At 37.7% G+C, this 18,017-nt stretch overlaps 1 protein-coding gene across 17 annotated transcripts in view; it reads right to left on the reverse strand.

Moving 5' to 3' along the window:
* The window catches only part of PEAK1 (pseudopodium enriched atypical kinase 1), a 124,357-nt gene that overhangs the window by 25,018 nt on the left and 81,322 nt on the right, over positions 1-18,017 (reverse strand). For 14 of the 17 annotated variants that reach the window (XM_075160437.1, XM_075160446.1, XM_075160448.1 and 11 more), the window contains 3 exons: positions 13,294-16,569; positions 4,886-5,002; positions 2,779-2,975 (listed from right to left, as the gene is read on the reverse strand). In XM_075160437.1, coding sequence (XP_075016538.1) covers positions 2,779-2,975; positions 4,886-5,002; positions 13,294-16,457 — 3,478 coding nt within the window. In that variant the 5' untranslated portion in view covers positions 16,458-16,569. Of the gene's footprint in view, positions 1-2,778; positions 2,976-4,885; positions 5,003-11,434; positions 12,440-13,293; positions 16,570-18,017 lie in introns of those variants that run through there. The other 3 variants (XM_075160452.1, XM_075160451.1, XM_075160453.1) reach the window with 3 other exon arrangements.

Consider the following 18,017-nt stretch of genomic DNA (forward strand, 5'->3'; position numbering starts at 1 on the left):
TATTTATACATGAGCTATTCTCCAATTTTTGCATTTGCAATTTGGTTCCTGACAAATACTTGCTGGCACACTTGCAGTTTTTGTGGGCAGGACCATAAACTGATGATGGGACAACTCCTGTGGGAGCAGGGGAAGGCCAAAACCAAATATGTTTGAGGGCAGTACCTGATATAAACTACTACCTGGTTGCAGATGAAAATTTAGCAAAGCTTGCCATTATTTCTGTTCATAAAATTTCATGTGACATGTCACAACTGAAGATAAGACATTTATCAAAGTAAGGACATAATATTATCTGCTTTTCAATAAAAACCATAGAATATATATTAGATTAGTTTTTAAAAAGTGAATATTGTGCATTATGCTGCAAATTGCAATGTTCACATGAGGTATTTTACAAACTACAAACTGTAGTGTGTAGCTACAAAAAGGTAACTGTAGATACAATTGCAGTTGAAGCAAGAATCAAATGTTATGTAACTTAATTATATTACATATTCTCATATTATCCCTCCTTTCAGTTACACACATCAGTATTTGTTAATTCTACAATATATATGATTTTCCTACTTAGGTGATGCAAGATGTGAAAACAAGTAGGAATTATTCTGTATCCCTACGTAGTAATCTCTTGATAGCTATCTGAATTAGAAAGTGAGGTTGCTTGAATAAACCAGAGAACAGGTTGAACGGCAGCCAGAGAACTCGGTACCATTTAGGGTAGCATTGCTTTTAACAACAAGCAGCAAGCTTGCCAAGCCAGACCAAGTCAAGCCTAAAAGTTAATTTAACTCTTTCATACCTAAAATTTACTTCGGTGACAGCAAATCTGAAAGTGACCCAAGGATGAGGAGAAGATTTTGAATAAAATGCTAAGGGGTTCAGTTTTATAAGGTTTTACAAAGGAGCATTCACACACAGGAACAACACTGACAAAAATGAGGACTGATGGAAGTGATCACAGAATCACAGAAGCATTTAGGTTGGAAGGGACCTCTTGAGATGGTCAAGTTCAACAGCTGGAACAGGTTGTCCAGGACCATGTCCAGTCTGGTTTTGTGTATCTCCACAGGTGGAGACTCCACAACTTCTCTGGGCAACCTGTTCCAGTGTTTAATGGTATTTTATTGTGTTTCCCGTGAGTTGACTACTCCCAGTTTGTGAGACGTTGTGGGAAGGACAGAGATCTATGGACAGAAGCATATCTAACTCATCTAACGATGAAGCAGTTGCCATCAGGTATAACAACTTGCATAAGAAAATTGAGCTAAATTGAGTAAAGATTTAAACAGAAGATTCACAGTATCATTACTTTGGCTATGAAATGCAAGTAATCCCTTGACTGCGTGAGCACTCTGGCTAAAAAATAGCAATCTCACCATGAGGAATAAGAGATATTTCATACATTAAATGATACCTTAGCTTGATCCTTTTATATGTCCAGTCTGGTTAGGAACATGGGCTAACCATGCTATACATAGTTTTGATGTAGCTAGGTCTACTGCCTGGATTCTATCTGTAATGTAGCTATGTCCTAAATACAGAAAATATATAGGTAGAGATATATAGGTGTATCTCAATGAATTGAAAATAATTAATTAGATCTTTGAATAATTCACCATAAAAATATAAATTTTAGTTCTCCTCCTTAAAGTTAAAATTTCTCAGTAGATGTTAGTATCACTCTTGGGCAGGATATTTTTCCTCTTTGTGCTTTATAACCAATACCTAATTAAGGTGTCATTAGCAGAACACACTAATAAGTTCTCCACTAATTCACATTTAAGCAAAAAAATGCAACAGTATCACTAAATGTCTAAGGAATGCATGCACCTGAGGGTTTAAAATTTAGTCCTTGATCCCTCAAACCTGTGTGGACATGCCAAACCCCTGTACTTGTGAGCCATCTCAATGCAGTCAGTTTACTCTTGTCCAAATGCTTAATAAGTTGATATGCTTACAGGACTGGAGCGTTACTGAAAAACGCGTATTCAGATATTCTTGAACGTAAATAAGTGAGAAATTTTTGTTCTTCTAGAAAATCTGGCTGTAGGTATTCCTTGATTTGCAGTACTGCAAATCAAAATGCTTTAGAAAATTAGGCTGATAATATTGATACTATGTATCGGGAGATGCTTATTTGCCTTGCTTGCTTATCTTCCAGAGAAGCCCTGCATCCATGTGTCTTTTTAATATGAGTCAGGAATTCAGTGACAGTTGAATAGACTGTGCAGTACCTTCAGGACATTCATACCTCAAACTCTTCTGAAGGAGCAAAAGTAAACTCTCAGACTAGGATAAGAAAGGTTTTAGTCAACAAAAGATGACTACAAATATTTTAGCAGTTACTGATTCTCTAAAATAAAAAGTCCTATCTTCTGTTGAAGTTTGGAAAAATATTGAAATCTACTTATTGTTTCTAAAAAAATTAGGTAATTTGCTCTGTATTTTAAACCTCTCTGATAAAAATTCCTCCAAATAGATAAAACAATGTGTCTTTTAAAAGTGTTTGAGATGTTTATCATTAAGGGCAATTAAAAGATAGTTTTAAGACAAAGAAAACCTTTGAGTTTGTTGAATCTTCACTTTCTTGGTTGTGTATCTCAGAATGAGACAACATAATTTTATTTTCTATAAATTAATATTAAAAAGTTTGTCTTTAAAAACTAACCTTTTGAAAGTGTATTGAACTGTTCAGAAGAAAAGGTTCTTCACCTTCTCTGGAAAGGTGTCCAAAATCTGATCTAATTAAATTTTCTTCTGTGAGAATACACTTACCTAAATTGCTGTACGTAGCACTGCAAGGATTTAAGTCAGGAGAATTTGAAGCTTCTTCCTTTTCTTCCTCCCCTTGTGGGACACGGACAGATGATACTGGTATGACCGAGGCACTGCCACCATTGTCCTGTTTCACAAACACGGCTCTAGGAACACGAGGGGACAAATCCTCCAGTGTCGTGTCATCGGGCACTTGACTGAAACAAAACAAAATCACCTGGAGACCACAGCTGGGTACCACATCCTACTGGCAAAATACCAGATTAGGCACTAAATATCTTCAGCAAAGGGAATGAACTGGTAAAGAAATAAGCTCCTTTCACCCTCCTTTTTTTAAGAACAACTTTCTACAATATTTATTTTCCTTAGTAAGAAGAAAGAACTTTTGACTGAAATAGTAACATGTAGTAGTAGTTCATGCCTTTCATCAAAAGGGATAATAAAATGTTTTACAGCTGACTACAATCAACATATGTAGGCATATATATGCAGGTATGATTCTGCATAAAATGTGTAGGACTCATAGGACAGCAGCAGAGTTTAAGGTGCTTTTTACTAATCAGAACAATTTTGCTTTAATCAAAGATACCAAGGCATAGCAAGGGGGCTGTTAAGTCTTAATAAATGCATAAAACTTTAATGATACATTTTCATATACTGGTAGGATTTGGGGAACTGACACTTTGGGAAACAGACCAGTAGCTCATCTAAGCCAGTAATCTATTTCCCATATAAAATTCTCCAGGATTAAAATCCATCTCCATTAGGCCAATTGCAAAAGGCCATGAAATCATTCCTCTGTGCTTGCTCTTAGCTATGAAGTTTTAATCAACCTGTGATGACTTATAGCACAGAACTGTGAAATCATGGATTCAATCGGTTTCCATGGATATATTTACTGCAGTATGATTTAAAAATTATGCGTGTTATATATATATATTAAAAAAATGTTCAGGTTTATTCAGTCCTATTGAAAACATAGCAGCAATTATCAATAATATGCCACATAAAACATGTCCGAGCAAAAATATTTCTGTGCCTTTATGCTCTCTCACTCACAGAAACAAATACTCATCATAGGCCAAATCTCAAGAGCATATGTCCTATTCTCTACTTCTCATTATTAGAGCCTGATCAAATAGAACAGCAAGAATGTTAAGTACTTGTGACTTCCATAAGGGATAGGAGTAACACACTTCCTTCAAAAGATGATCACCACATCGTATGTCTGTACAGATATTTAATTTTTGTGGTAAAGATTTAAAACTTAACATAACTTCTGATGAACAGAAACAAAAATTATGCATTTTTAAATAGGCAGAGCAGCCGAGTTCCCGTAATACAAATCCTTATAGTGGAAAGAGAGATTAGATCCTCAAAGAGTTAACATAAATTGTAGGCATATGTCTCTCTATGCCAAAGCCAAAATACTGAAAATCATGATACACAATCTTCTAGCAATCCCAGACTACAAAGATTAAAACATGCCAATACTTTGCATAACACAAGACCCCATGTACAGTGCAGCACGCACATGCTGTTTCTACTCAGACTCATGAATTTTAACTGCAGGCTGATACAAACAAAACTCATTAGAACTTGTTAGTAAAAGAGAAAAAATGGCATAAGTTCAAAAAGATGTAATCTTTAATCAGCATAAAATTTTTTGTTCATTTTAGTACCATGCATAGGAATGGTGTGAAGAACATTCCATGTGCCATAAATATATCCACATTAAAGAGTTAACCTAATATAATTTCAGAGTAAAGCATACATAAAATTAAAGCAGTAACAAGGCTCTCAAGATGGTGAGAAATTAAACTAAAGACTTGTAGTTGCTGTAAATCATATACATACCTGCATTCCTCAGTAAGAATGTTTTCTTTAACAAGAAATAGGTTCTAATAGCTTTACAGTTCTGTCATTGCCACAAACCAGGAATTATCATATCTCAAAGTAATTTTTTAGTATCGATTGGTGAGGTACAGAACATATTCATTCTCCAAACCAGACACATGCAAGCACATACACTAAACCTAAGCTCAGAAGCGTTTTGCCAAAGTAAACCAACAGCTAGAAAGGAAGAAAGAAAAAAATACCAACTCACCCACTGTACTCACTCACACAATTCCCCATTAAAGGAAATTCTTTCAGGGCCTTCTTGAGTCTTTTAATCATGTCTTGAAACTCTGGCGAGCCATTGATTCCACAGTGTTCTGATGTGCTACAAGTTGTGCAAGCTGTAAGCAACAGGGCTGAACTCTGCACAGAGTGATACACCTACTGCACCTTAATGTTTACCTTAGGGGGTTGGTCCCAGGGACTTGCCAAAGCGCCCCAGGAAACCAGTTAGTTACAGCTCTGCCTTCTTAACTCTTCCACTGCCTTCGTGGATGAAAAATAGTTCACAGCCTACTACATCACTGTTTTGGTATGACAACTATGGTCTTAGTCATGTTAATTAGTTAAGGAAAAGCAGGTTCAAATTTCAAGAGGAGTTTTAAGAACTTTGACTAACCTACTGTTAAAAGTAAGTGAATATCTCAAATCTGTATTCCAACCAGTTTTAGTGTCTGAATCGAATACATTTTAAATCACAGCAGTTAGATGTCAGGCCATAAAATCTGTGGGGAAATGCTTCCCTGTAGCTTAACAGTAAAGACTGAGAGATCAAGCATACATACGCAGTACAGTGACTCAACAAGCAAAATGCCAACCCGTAATCAGCGTCGACAGAACACAGAAGGAACAAAAGGGGAAAACATCCTTACTCAGTAAGCTACAAGAGCCAAATTCCCAATTGCTTTTGCTTCATGAAATAGTCTAAACAGCTAAAACTACTAGTTTTTGAGAAAAGTAGAGCATCTGATAAACAAGCAGTTCTCTGAGATTGGAACCATTAAAGCCTGATAACTTTGTATCTGCTTGTTGACAGCAAGTGATACTTAAAGCTATCTCCTTATTTGGGATATTTATAGATATTTTGCCAGGATGGATTCTTTGATGCCTTGCATAAGAGCACATATTTAGCTTTTACCATAGTGGGCGCAGCCTCCTCTGTCCAAGCCTTTTTCTTTTCCCTTTTTTATTTCAAAAACAAACTTCATAGGAAATGAATTACCTTAGAGAACTCTGCTCCTTGGGCACATGTGGCTGCAACTAAACAACTACTGAGCTAATGGAGGGAGCAGCACTCTGCGCACAGAGAACACATTTGTTTTCCTAAGAAACTGAGATTATGTGCAGCAAAAAAACTTGCCATAAAAATGACTGTCCTTCAGATAACATGCCACTGAATTCACACACTTGTCATTCACGTGTGCACAAGCTCAAAATTGTCTTAAAAGTGTTTTTTCTGCAGGGAAGAATGCTCCTAACTCCTTTCCTCAGGCCCTCCTCCTTCACACAGTTTTTGGAGGATAGTCAAAAGATGATGTGGTCTAACTTGCCTTGGTCTTTTGGGAATAGTAAGAATCCAGAAAGCAGGCTGTGTAGTGTTAATTTTTCTAAGGACAGTGGAATCACAGCTATTGTTTGACCTGTATTTTCCTCTATTCAGAGCATGCCTTCTCAATTAGAGTGATTAATAAACAGCAATGAATATGAGGGAGATAAAGTGGAATACTTGTAAGAAGTGATTCTGAGAATGCATTCCTGAATTAGTGTCAGATCTAGAGGGCAAACTGAGGGACTACAGTTCTCTGTAAGACAGCACATAAATCCAAGTGGCAGAAATTAGTGACAAAAACACAGAGAAAAGCTGATGTGGCCTTAGACCCAGCTGAGACTCTGATCCCCACCCTGACTGGACATCAGCAAAGCAATAATGGTAGTTGTACAGTTTGAGATGCGAGAGCCTGACATGGAAGATGACTTAGTTTTACACAAAAAAAACCCATGGAACTTGTAGATACATTTAGTTTCAAAGAGATCCCTTTGAGATCCCCTCAGGCCCTACATTTTTAAGCTAATAAAGCTAATATAAAGCCTAAATTGACTGAATAATGCTTGAGGAAAAATGCAGAGAGGTTAATGGCTTGAGGGTGGTCAAAGGCCACCTTACACAGGAACTTCCACTCCGAACACAGACCACTTTATTTCTGCAAAACACTGAGCAAAGATGATCGGTGCCCAGGTTTCAATCAGAATACATTATGGGTACAGAAAACCCATTCCAGGGGCTCATGCAGTTCAGCTCCTCATCACCACCATTAGCCAGAAATAGTCACTTAAAAGGAAAATGAAAGAAACTTCTCAACTAATAATCTGAAATAAGCCATGAAGTTTATTCCTAATTCTTATTTAGAAGTTGGCTTAGTCCTGAAGCATGAGAATTTATATTTTTTTTTTAAAAATCTTGTATAATGCAATGCTTGCATGGATAATGGGAATACATTTGATAATCCAGTAAAGACATCCTGCTAAGCTCTTTAGTGTCAGTGAAACTTAATGGCAGTGAGTTCCACAGATTAATTGTGCATTATAAAAAAAACCCCATTTTTCTTTATCCATTTTAAGTTCTCAGTCTTTCCATTTTGCAGACTGTATTAGAGGAGTTAAGAACAATAATACATGATTTACCATATCTTAATCTAAATTTATAAAATAATAAATAGTAAAGTCCCTTCTACTTGGTTCTTTAACAGTCCTCAGTGTTTACAAATCTTCACATAAAATGTTACCAAACATTTTGCTTAATGAACACGCATAAATTTCCAATTCTGTTAGCATAGAGGTATTCTAGAGAAAAATCTCACAAAAGTTTTTCACTGATGAATCAGGGTAAGATAGATGGTTAATGCTCTTAAAAGCATTGTAGAGCACTGCTGAGTAAGGTAAATAAACCTTGCTGATACTAAAAAAAAGCAAATCAAGATAGTTTTGGGGAGAAGGGGGAGTTGATAGTTCCCCCTGAACTTTTGAGGTGAGAATTCCTCCCATTTCAGTAGACTTGCTCAAGCAAGAATTTTCAGCTATAATATCCTTCAATTCTCCTCACCAATTTATGCAAGCTACACTTAAAAGATTTTTGGATTCAGGTGAGAACCTTACCTTAGCACTTACACAAGAGGTTCTCTAAACCGGGAAGGACTTTTTTTTAAACACAGCCCTACTGTGATTTAAAAGATTTTGTTCTCTTCTCAAGTAGTTTCTGAAGCAGCTGTGGCATCTGCAGGATTGGATCAATGACAATGAGAAAGTGGGATGTGGCAGTGGTGGTTATTCCTGCCTGTCTCTGGATGTGATCCTGGTCTTAATACATGACTACATTTTTGAAGAACAATGATTCCAGTTGTTTTTACTGAGTAATCTGTTATAACATTCATATTCCTCTAGATACACAGAGCACTTAGAGTAATTTCATGGCTCCTGTCCCACTGAATCAAGAGAGCCTACACGTAAGCTCCATTCCCTACGCTGTTCAGGTTCTCAGTCAAACCACAGATGATATGCAATGTGGCACACCTCTAGGCCCAGTCACCTATACACCTATATTTTTTTTCCTTAAATAACAGTTAGTGGCATAACAGAAATTACTAAAAAACCCACTGAAGAGATAACCCGCTTGGGGCATTTTAAGTCTTGGTGCTCTAAATCACTTCACTGGAATTATCTTTTTGCATTGCCTGTATATGGAAATTCGATGCCTAACTCAGATTCTTGAAATCACATTTGGCTTACTGTAATTTAAACCAAACAGTGTGAACAGTCGTCAGTCAAGGCAATCAGCACAACAAAAAGCATCTACTATTGAAACGCTTCCACAGCAGCAGGAACTGTGCAAGTCTTTGGCCAATTTTCTAAAAGATTCTCATCCGTCACTGACATTTATGTTAATTTCAGGAGCAGCAATCTGGCTGGAAGTTATTCGAGGTGAACTATTTGTACAATGAGCGTGGCACTGGGGTAAGATTTGAAGGATAACAAGAAATTTCCAAAAGCTTTGATATCTATGTCTTCTGATAAGTATAGAGCCCATGAATGTGCCCAGTAAAATGCCCAGGGGCTACTTTCACAAAAAGTAGCCTTAAAAGAACGCAAATTGCTGAGGTAGTGTGTAACTGCAATGGAGAAGCATGTTTTTAAGAAAAAACCCAAATCTTTAAAACGTGTGTGTGTGTATATATATACACACACAAACACAAAGCATTTCACTCCTTTTGGAAGCAAGATTAAACAACAGGATAGTAATCTGTAGCTATGGAACAACAGAACTACTAGCTTAGTTTCAAATCCTTTTGACAAAGTTAACATCGTTTTAGGAATTAGGTTGGTAATCCCAACTTTAGCTGTGAAGAAATACTTTCTTACCTAAACCAGAATGGAATGAATATACAGACCTCACTACTTGAAGGAAGTACTTCAGTAAACATACAGTTTTATCTTTAGTTCATCCAAGTCTGGCCCAAAGATCCTATAAAGGAAAGTTATGGCTGACTTGTAGCTATGAAAGGAAACTGTTCAGTTTAATACGTAACTGAAATGGAAATGGCTGTGCACAAATCAGCTGTACCTTGATTTACAACGGCACTGCCATCTACAACAGTGCTGAATGAGGTTTTAGTTCTGCTCTGATGTGGTTTATGAAGATAGGAAAGGAAGAATCAGAAGGCTGTGCTGCAGTTTTCTTTTAGGAAACGTCTCAATCTAAAAAGCCGCTACTGGGTATAAGCAGTGATCTCTCAATGAAGGAGAAGAGAAACCTTTATCTTGTGAAACTCCAATAGCAACAGTCTGATCCGCTAGATAACAAAGCCTTTGAAGAATCTTTTTTTTAAACATCTGTATGGATTCCACACTGTGCTGTACCACCTTCATCAATTACAATGACTTAGGCCAGAAATATCATGTTATCTTTTTCAGAGGTCAATTTTAGGTTTTGCCTGAGAACAACTGCTGCATCATGTACTACAGGTGTTCTAAGAACACAAGATTTTCATTCCAATTAATGATAAAGCTGATGTGAGTGCTGATTTTCAGCAAAAAATCCATCTACAAACTTTTGGTAAATTTAATACATTAGTACTTGCTGGCTCCTTTTGAACCATCATATGTGCATCCTGGCACCAAACAGAAAGAAACAATCACATGGATAAACAAATACCAAGTTCTTTTGTATAACAGAGAGATAGTTTTCAACTTTCCAAAGAACTATTTTGCAAGTGCTGTTCAAAGGGAAAAACTGACCTTTCTAGTGATAACTTGAAATACATTTAGGACTGTTTTGTGCTTATGTTATCAATCTTTAGCAGCTATGTTACATTGCAAAGTAAGGAAATATTGTGTCTTCGTTTAATTTTCCTTCAAGACCCTCCAGTAATTTGACATTTTTAAAGCTTATCTTATTTTCAAGGTCATCAGTTTGGTTTTTCAGTGAGCTTACTTTTGTTGGCATTCTCAGTTAGAAAAGTGTCACATTCATTGATTGCTATCTGCATGTCTTCTGTTTTCTCTAAGCCTCTGCAAGCTTAACTCAAGATTTTAAACATCTTTTCCATGCACATATTTTAATTTTAGCCTGAATTAACACTAACCTCTTACTAATACCTGAAGAGTTAACACAGAACAAGTATAGCATCTCGTCTGTTATGTCTCCTGCTTGTGCAAAAAGTTGACAAGTCTGATCCTCACCTACTATTAAAAACAAAAGCCAAAACCCTTAAACAAAAAAAATTAAATTTATTTTTGACACTACAAGGTTTCACTTGGTCTCTTTAGCAATATTAAAAATTAAGTAAAATCCCTCATAACTTAAGGCATCAAATTGCATCAAGGTAACTGAATATAATAACTGAAGGATAAAGATATCCACTGTCCAGTGTTCCCACGTATATTTCTCAGCACTCAGTATTTTCTTTGAAATTTGTAGAAACCATAGAACAATATTGCTAGAAAGAAGAAATTCCAATTCTAACATTTGGAGAATTCCAATTTTCACCAGGGAAAACTGTGAGATATGGTTTTAGCCAATATCATCATGACTTGCAGAAAAATAAAGAGTAACCATACTTTTTGAAATAAGTGAATGAGACAGGACAGAATGACCGATTGCCTTCAACAGTAAGGGCAGAAGGTATTCCGGTAATAGCGCAAAAATATAAAACATTATAACAGCACCATCCCTAGGGTAATCTAAGAACAAGTGCCAACTATGACCGCAGCCATTAGCTTGTTATTGCCCTTTTGCCACCGAGATAAGCAGCTGCTCCTTCCTGACTGGTCCCCCTGTCAGATCAGCAAATTGATCTGGCTGAAAAATAACTGCAAAGTTATTTTTCACTCGGATAACTTCCCCAGTCTGGTTCACCACAGGTGACCACATGAACTGTCTTGCCAGCACTAGAGCCGGGCACTAAGGAGGTGGGAGCAAGTGAATCTCCTGATGGCAATCTATTCAGTAACGCTGCTAAAAAAAAATGTTGGTACAATCTCATTTTCTCTAGGTTTCCCTGGAGATAATAGAAAAATTGGGTTCCTCTAAAGAGGGGTTGAGAGCACTTCTCCAATTCTTTAACTTGCTCTCTAAAGCTGCCTACTTCTCCTCATTTAATTAGGGTAAGTCTAGAGACACTAGACTCCTATGAAGGGTTATTCTAACCCTGGGTACATTCCCCACTGTCTTCAGCCTTAAACTGTAATGTGTCCCTGTATTTACATGTCCCTGTAAATACAGGGACACCCCCTTTTGTCATCGCCCCCACCCCTGTATTATTGTGGTACTGTACATCTTGCAGAGATGCTGAATGCTTAGAGCTCCTACTGACTTTAATAGTTTGTGAAAGTGCTTAATGTTTCTAAAACTCACACCCCCAATTTGTACTGGGATTTTTTTAAACCCCATTTGTTAATTTTCACGTACCTTTTTTTTTTTTTTTAAATAAAATTCTTGACCTTGAGATTGCAGTTCATTCAAGTCTGCAGAAACAGACAGCACACTAAGGTTTTGGAGACCATCCTATTTTGTATTGGGGCAATTACTTCAAACGTAAATCTACAGAAACCAGCTTTACATCATACTATGATAAACCCTATCAACACCTTACATTACAAAACCCAAAGCTGTCCATGTCTGACAAAAGACAAATAGCCTGAAAAGTAGTCCTGATCTTCACGAGAATGCTGTATCAGTGTTCCCAAGATGTGATAGAGAAGTGATTTAATTATACTTGATGCAAACGGTCACTTCTTGGTTAATTTAAGACATAGTTATTTTACCTTAAGGCAAGCAGCAATCAGTTTACGGTAAACTCAAACTATGCTCACACCAAGATTTCTATTAGTTTAAGTCAACTTTAAAACCATTTTAACTAAAAATCACTGCAACTTTCTTGTATAGACAACAGAGGAAGAAAAACAAAGAAGACTGCCATGATATATTTTCTGAAGCTCACACAGAGCTCGAACTTCACAAAATTTTTTATTTCCTACCACTAGGTTATTGTTATAATGAGTTAAAGAATGCACGTTTGAAGCTATTTTGGAATTGGTTTGTATAATAACGTTGGAAGACATATTCCAATACATCGACAGCTGTGGTCTGTACTCGGGGAAATGCATACTATGCCCACGTGACTGATTGCAGCAAATGTCTCCAGCCCTCTTAGGTTATGCATTGTCATGAGCTGTTGGAACTCAGTGGTATGTTGAAAACAACGCGTATCTGGAAAGAAACACGGTTCTTTGTGTTCAGAGACAACCAAGAAAGCATGTGTACCCTTGATAAGGGAACAAACAGACCTTTAAACCAACAGACAAACCTAAAACGTGCAACTACCGTGAACTTACAGGAGTAAAATAAATATCTACTGACCAAATACTTTCACAGGAACTGAAACAACGAATCATTTTACTAAATTCTGATTTAAAAAAAAATTAAAAATGAAATCACTGAACAAAACTGTCAGGCAGAAATGGAGCATCCAGCTCTACTGAATCCAATATTGTTAGGGGACAAAAGATATTCATCACTAAAGGCCTTACAAACAAAGATAGATTATTTTATAGATAATTTAATTCTATTATTACTTTTTTACATGGTTTATTTTGGGAGTGCTGCAGTGATGTTGCAGTGTAGCATCAGGTTAATTAGCATCTCTTGTATTCTTGGGTATGTGAGATAAAGTTAGCACATCACCTTTTATGAGTCACAGATCTTTTAATTTCTATTATACTTTTCAATAGTTGCCTTCTATTTCTGCAGAGGAATTCTTTAGTTTCCTACAACATAAGAACACTTTCTTAAACTAGAAATTCTGGAAAATGTATATGATTCAATGTAACATGGCTATTGTGACATAGTAGTGAATCTGCAATACAAACTCCAAATATTAGGTACTGTTTCTAATATTTTTTTTTATCCTTTCTGATATCCAATATGCTTTAAGTTACCTAAAATAAATATATTTTGGAAAAATTACACTTAATGTAATAAAACTCCTTAATTTCTTCCCTTTTCAGCAGCATATACAGGACAGTTCACAACTAAGTAAGTGACTAAAAAGATGAGCAGATTACCTGGGGATTTTCTTGGGAATCTGAGGTGGTGATGAATGGCTTGCTATTTTCTGTTCAGAGCTCTCTGGAGACTTTTCCTGCGTTTCTCCTTTGTCTTTTGCTAATGCATCTGCGATAGCAGACTCCGCTCCACTCCTGTTTTGGTGGTCAGCCTTTGGTTCAGCTTGTGCCGGTTCACATCTATACATGAAAACAATCGACGGCTTCTCACTGGAGTCTGACTTTGCCTCACTGAACCAGTGATGACGTTGAACTGGAGGAGGGGGGAGCATATGTATAACAGTTCCATCAAGACCCACCAATTTTCCTTTCTCTCTTTCTTTCTCTTTGTCTTCCTCATCATCAGTTTTCCTGCGGCGGAAGAAGCTCTTAAACGATATCCAGCGTTTGGGTTTTGCATCAGCAGCTCGGCGACCTTCTGAATGAAGGATTGACTCAGCCTCTGTTGACCTGGTGGGACTGTTTGGTTTGGTCCAATTGCTGAAATGTCTTTGCAACAAGTTACTTGCATGATAGGGTGAAGAAGTGGACCGTGGAGGAGGAAATGGCGGTGCTTGCTCTGTTTTGGGACTTGTGGTATTTGGGGTGGCTCTCACTGGCTTTGGAGAGTGAGTGGCAACTGGCTGTGAAAGTGACTCTTTCTGCATTTTAATGGCAGTGTTTTCCACCGTCTTGGATGACTCTATTTCAGACTGTGACGTAAACAGAGACTTGGGTCGTACCAGGGTGTTTTTAGTAGCATCTGCATCAGGGGGTAAGGAATACAGTTCTTCTACGCTACAAGACTTGGGTCCAGACTGAGGCGTTTCTGGAGGAGACTGCGGAGGCTGGATAGAAGCCACAATCTGTGAAAGCACCATGCTTGCGTTCTCTCTACCGCTGCTGCTGCCAACAGAAGCCTCTGGTGTTACGTCTATTTTTGCTGCAGGCTCTTGTGTTGTCTTCTGAACTCTTGATGGGGAGCTGTGGTCAGAACTATGACTCCTCTGTGGTGATATCTGACTTTTACTGAGACAGCTATTAAACTCTTGGACCTTTTGAGCCACAGAACCCAGCCTGCATTCAGAGCTATTAGTCACCCCCTTCACTTGGGAAAATTCAGTGGGTTTACTTCCTATGGCTTCAGTCATTTTGCTTTCTGTTTCTATTTCTTCATATGTGTGGCTTATTACACTAGTAGTTTTATCTTTGATGGATAGCTCTCCACTGGTCCCTAGAAAACTTTTATAGATAGCCAGGTTATCATATGCATTTGGATTGATTACAATAGGAACTTTAATAGCATTTTTGGAACTCTTAGCGTAAGTGGGCTCATCATGAATGATAATAGGAAAAGGTGGCATGCCAGCATTATTGTAGCTGTTGAATTTTATCTCAGATAAATTGGGAGACTTAACTGGGATAGTTTTTGAAGAAATGTTTGTAGCTGTAGGTGAAGTAGGAGCTGACTTGTGGTTTGTCTTCCTGGGAGGAACAGAAGGTCCTGAGCTGTTAGCACTTAACTCCACCTTAGGTATCTTCTGTCTTGGACTAGTACTAGAAGTCCACACTTCTTGATATCTGATTGCACTGGATTTTTTCAGATTAGCATTTACTCGTACAGGTGATGCTGCTGAGGATGTAATAGGTGTGCCTGGAGTTACTGGTGAGCTTGGGTTAGATGATGTATTCTTGGTTTCTGAGGTTTCAGTCTGATTCTCCTTACATTCATTGGTCATGGCAGCTGATACATCTACTATGGTATATGGCTTGCAAACTGGTTGTTCCATATTCACCACCCTGTAAGGTTTAGCTTGCTCTTCCACAGGCACCAAATTTATAGTTACAGCTTGACCAGCAATATCTGAAGAACTTTTATTCTCTTGCTTATCAGTCTGCACAGCAATTTTGCCGTCCTTCTCTTCCAGTCGAAGCGCAAGGACTGCCTTGTGAGTTTCTAGACTTTTTGGAGCATTTCTGGGAGCTTTTGACACATCCTTCACTTGTTGATTATCACAAAGACTTTCATATTCTGGTTCAATCGATTTGAGGTCCTGAGGAGTACTAGGAGATAACCCTCCATTACAGAGCTTCTGTGAAGAACTGCTGGTTGTTCCAGAACGGGACTCTTCTGTCAAAGAAGAATCAGGAGATGTAGAATCAGAAGACACCATGCTCTGCATGCTCTCTTGGCCATAAAGAATCACAGCCTCTTCCCCATAACCATTTAAAATTTCATCGTAACTGTCGTCATAATCTACTGCACAGATCCGCTGGAGAGACTTGTTTCTAAGGGGCACGGTATTCCATTTTTTGTCAACACAGAACTGAACAGGAGATAGGGTGTTAGCTCTAAAATTAGCAAAGCGAGGTTGGCCCCTCATACGAATTTCCATTGCTAGCAACTCTTCATCACTTTCATCCCAGCTCTCATGCTCTTCTTGCATGCTGCCAAAAAACGTGTCATCCTCACTCTCGTCTCCGCTAGAGAACTCTGGATAACAGAAACGTCCACCTTCATTACTTATTACTTCAGTGCTTCCACTCAGAATAACGTGCTTACTGTGTGAATCCTTCATTCCACCCATCATGCAGCTTGGAGGGATCTTTCTTTCTAATGATCTTTTATAACAATTATTTATTCTTCCCAAGAAGGTTTCTCTTGAGTTCATTTCATTTCCAGTTAGCTGAGGTGTGGTATCCAAACCCGCAATCTCCTTCAAAACTTCTGTCAGTCCATTATTATTGTTATTTGGTATCTTACCTACACCATCATTGTTGCCATAAGGCCTACGAACATGGCTATAACCTTCAATTTCATCTTCATTATTATTGTTCAGTGGTTTTTTGTTCAAGACAGCTTTGTTTCGGTTCCAACCTGCAGGTACTGATTTATTCTCACAATGATCTGGCGTGCTGATTTCGCCACATACACCCTGCCCATCTACTACCATCATGGTGGGTTTCACAGCTATAGTGGGTTTCTTTGCCACAGGTGGTCGGAAATTTCCTGTATTTCTCCCACGATGGCTGTTACTTTGGTTTGCATTGGTTTTCAGATTTCCATGTGAGAGGGTTTTTTTTTCAGATACTGGGGGTAACTGATGCAAGCTTTTGGGCTTGAAGCAGTTCTTACATTCACCAGGTTTCCAGACGTGTTCAGTGAAAGTGTTGCAAGCAGACATTTTCCCAGAGCTTTGTGCTTGATGCCGTGCTGTTCAGTGCATGGTAAGAATTTCATCCATATGTTTCCAGTCTGTTTACTTAGTATGGCTACTGTTTTGAGCAGTGATCATTCTGAAACACAAAAGAGAATGAGGATAAGAACGGGGAAAAAACAGGTTGATCATTATACTTACATTTTCTACACTATGAACGACTTGGAATAAGCAAGTAGCCTTTTGCTGATGTCTTAGCTTTTTTTAACGTAAATTTACAAAACTATGTAACTGAAATGCAAAAAAAGTTGCAAATATCATTCTTCTCATACATAAAGAATTAAAACTCTGGCAGGTAAGCCCTGTATTACTGAAACCAGAGAAAGAGAGAGAGAAGTGGCAATGACTGAGAATTTAGAATAATTCTCTTGACTAGTTCAGGACCATTGACCTTTAATTTTGCCCAATAAAACAAATGCTAGGAAGAGGATATAAAACCGAAGATTAGTGCACATTGCTTTCAACATAACTACTTAAACATGAGACAGGAAAGTAAGAGTATGTTTACTCTCCTAAATGCAATTGAGATAATCTGTTTTAGCTTCGAATGAATGAGCTCAGCTTTAGTGACAAAATATGTTCAAGCAATTTGAAACTCTGCCATTTTAGCACTTTTTTCCATCAGAGTCAAATTATAACTGGACAGGTATTTTGTTTGAAGGGACGGGCTGGACTGCAATCCTGGAAAAGTCAGATAAAAATGCTGAGGAAACCTTTCTAGAAAGTCACTCTTTCTTCTCTTTTAGCTTATAATAGCAGCAACAAACCATTCTTATATCCTCAAAACAAAGCTATGGATTTTTAGTCCCTGATTTGTTTCACATGTAGCTTTTCTACCTACCTCCCCTCCCGAAATAACAATTGAAAAAGAATTGAAAATCTCTTCCAAAGTGAGCCTTTTTATTTCCTGAAATGACCACCCTTAAGTAAAAAACAAACATGAATCTGCTGTGCTTTACAGTCATTGGAGTATCCAGGATTTGAGAGTTTCATGAATTAATGCCTGAAGATTTTTAGCCAAATCCACAAGTCTGGTCTCTTCGTCACTGTTGCATAACTCAAATTATTGGAGACGTTTTACAGGGATGAAAGAATCTGTATGTCACCGCTACTTCTGTAAACACAGGCACTGAAAATCAATAACTTTATATTCTTATAGGCTTCAGGTGAAAATATACTTGCTGATCACATAGGTACACGGTAAGGGTATTAATAACCCATTCAGTTAAAGATGCAGCTCTCTATAGAGCCCATGGTTAGTAACTCAGCAGCAGAATTCATGCTGGAATTCGCCACGGGCACAACTGGTTTTCATCAGTGTAGCAAACAATAGAAAGCATTAGTAAAACTGACACTTGTATGAATTTGTCAGTCTCCTCACGTACTGCTCTGTGTTTTGGCAAAGGGCTGTCCTATGCTGGAAAACTCTAATATAGCAATCCTGTTCCAACACCAGATGGGGCTGAAGTCTAACTCTATTAGTACCTTCAGACACATTCGTGGTACCAGGGCTATCATATTTCATAT

The sequence above is a fragment of the Calonectris borealis genome, chromosome 11 (assembly GCF_964195595.1).
Source record: "Calonectris borealis chromosome 11, bCalBor7.hap1.2, whole genome shotgun sequence".
NCBI lineage: Eukaryota > Metazoa > Chordata > Aves > Procellariiformes > Procellariidae > Calonectris > Calonectris borealis.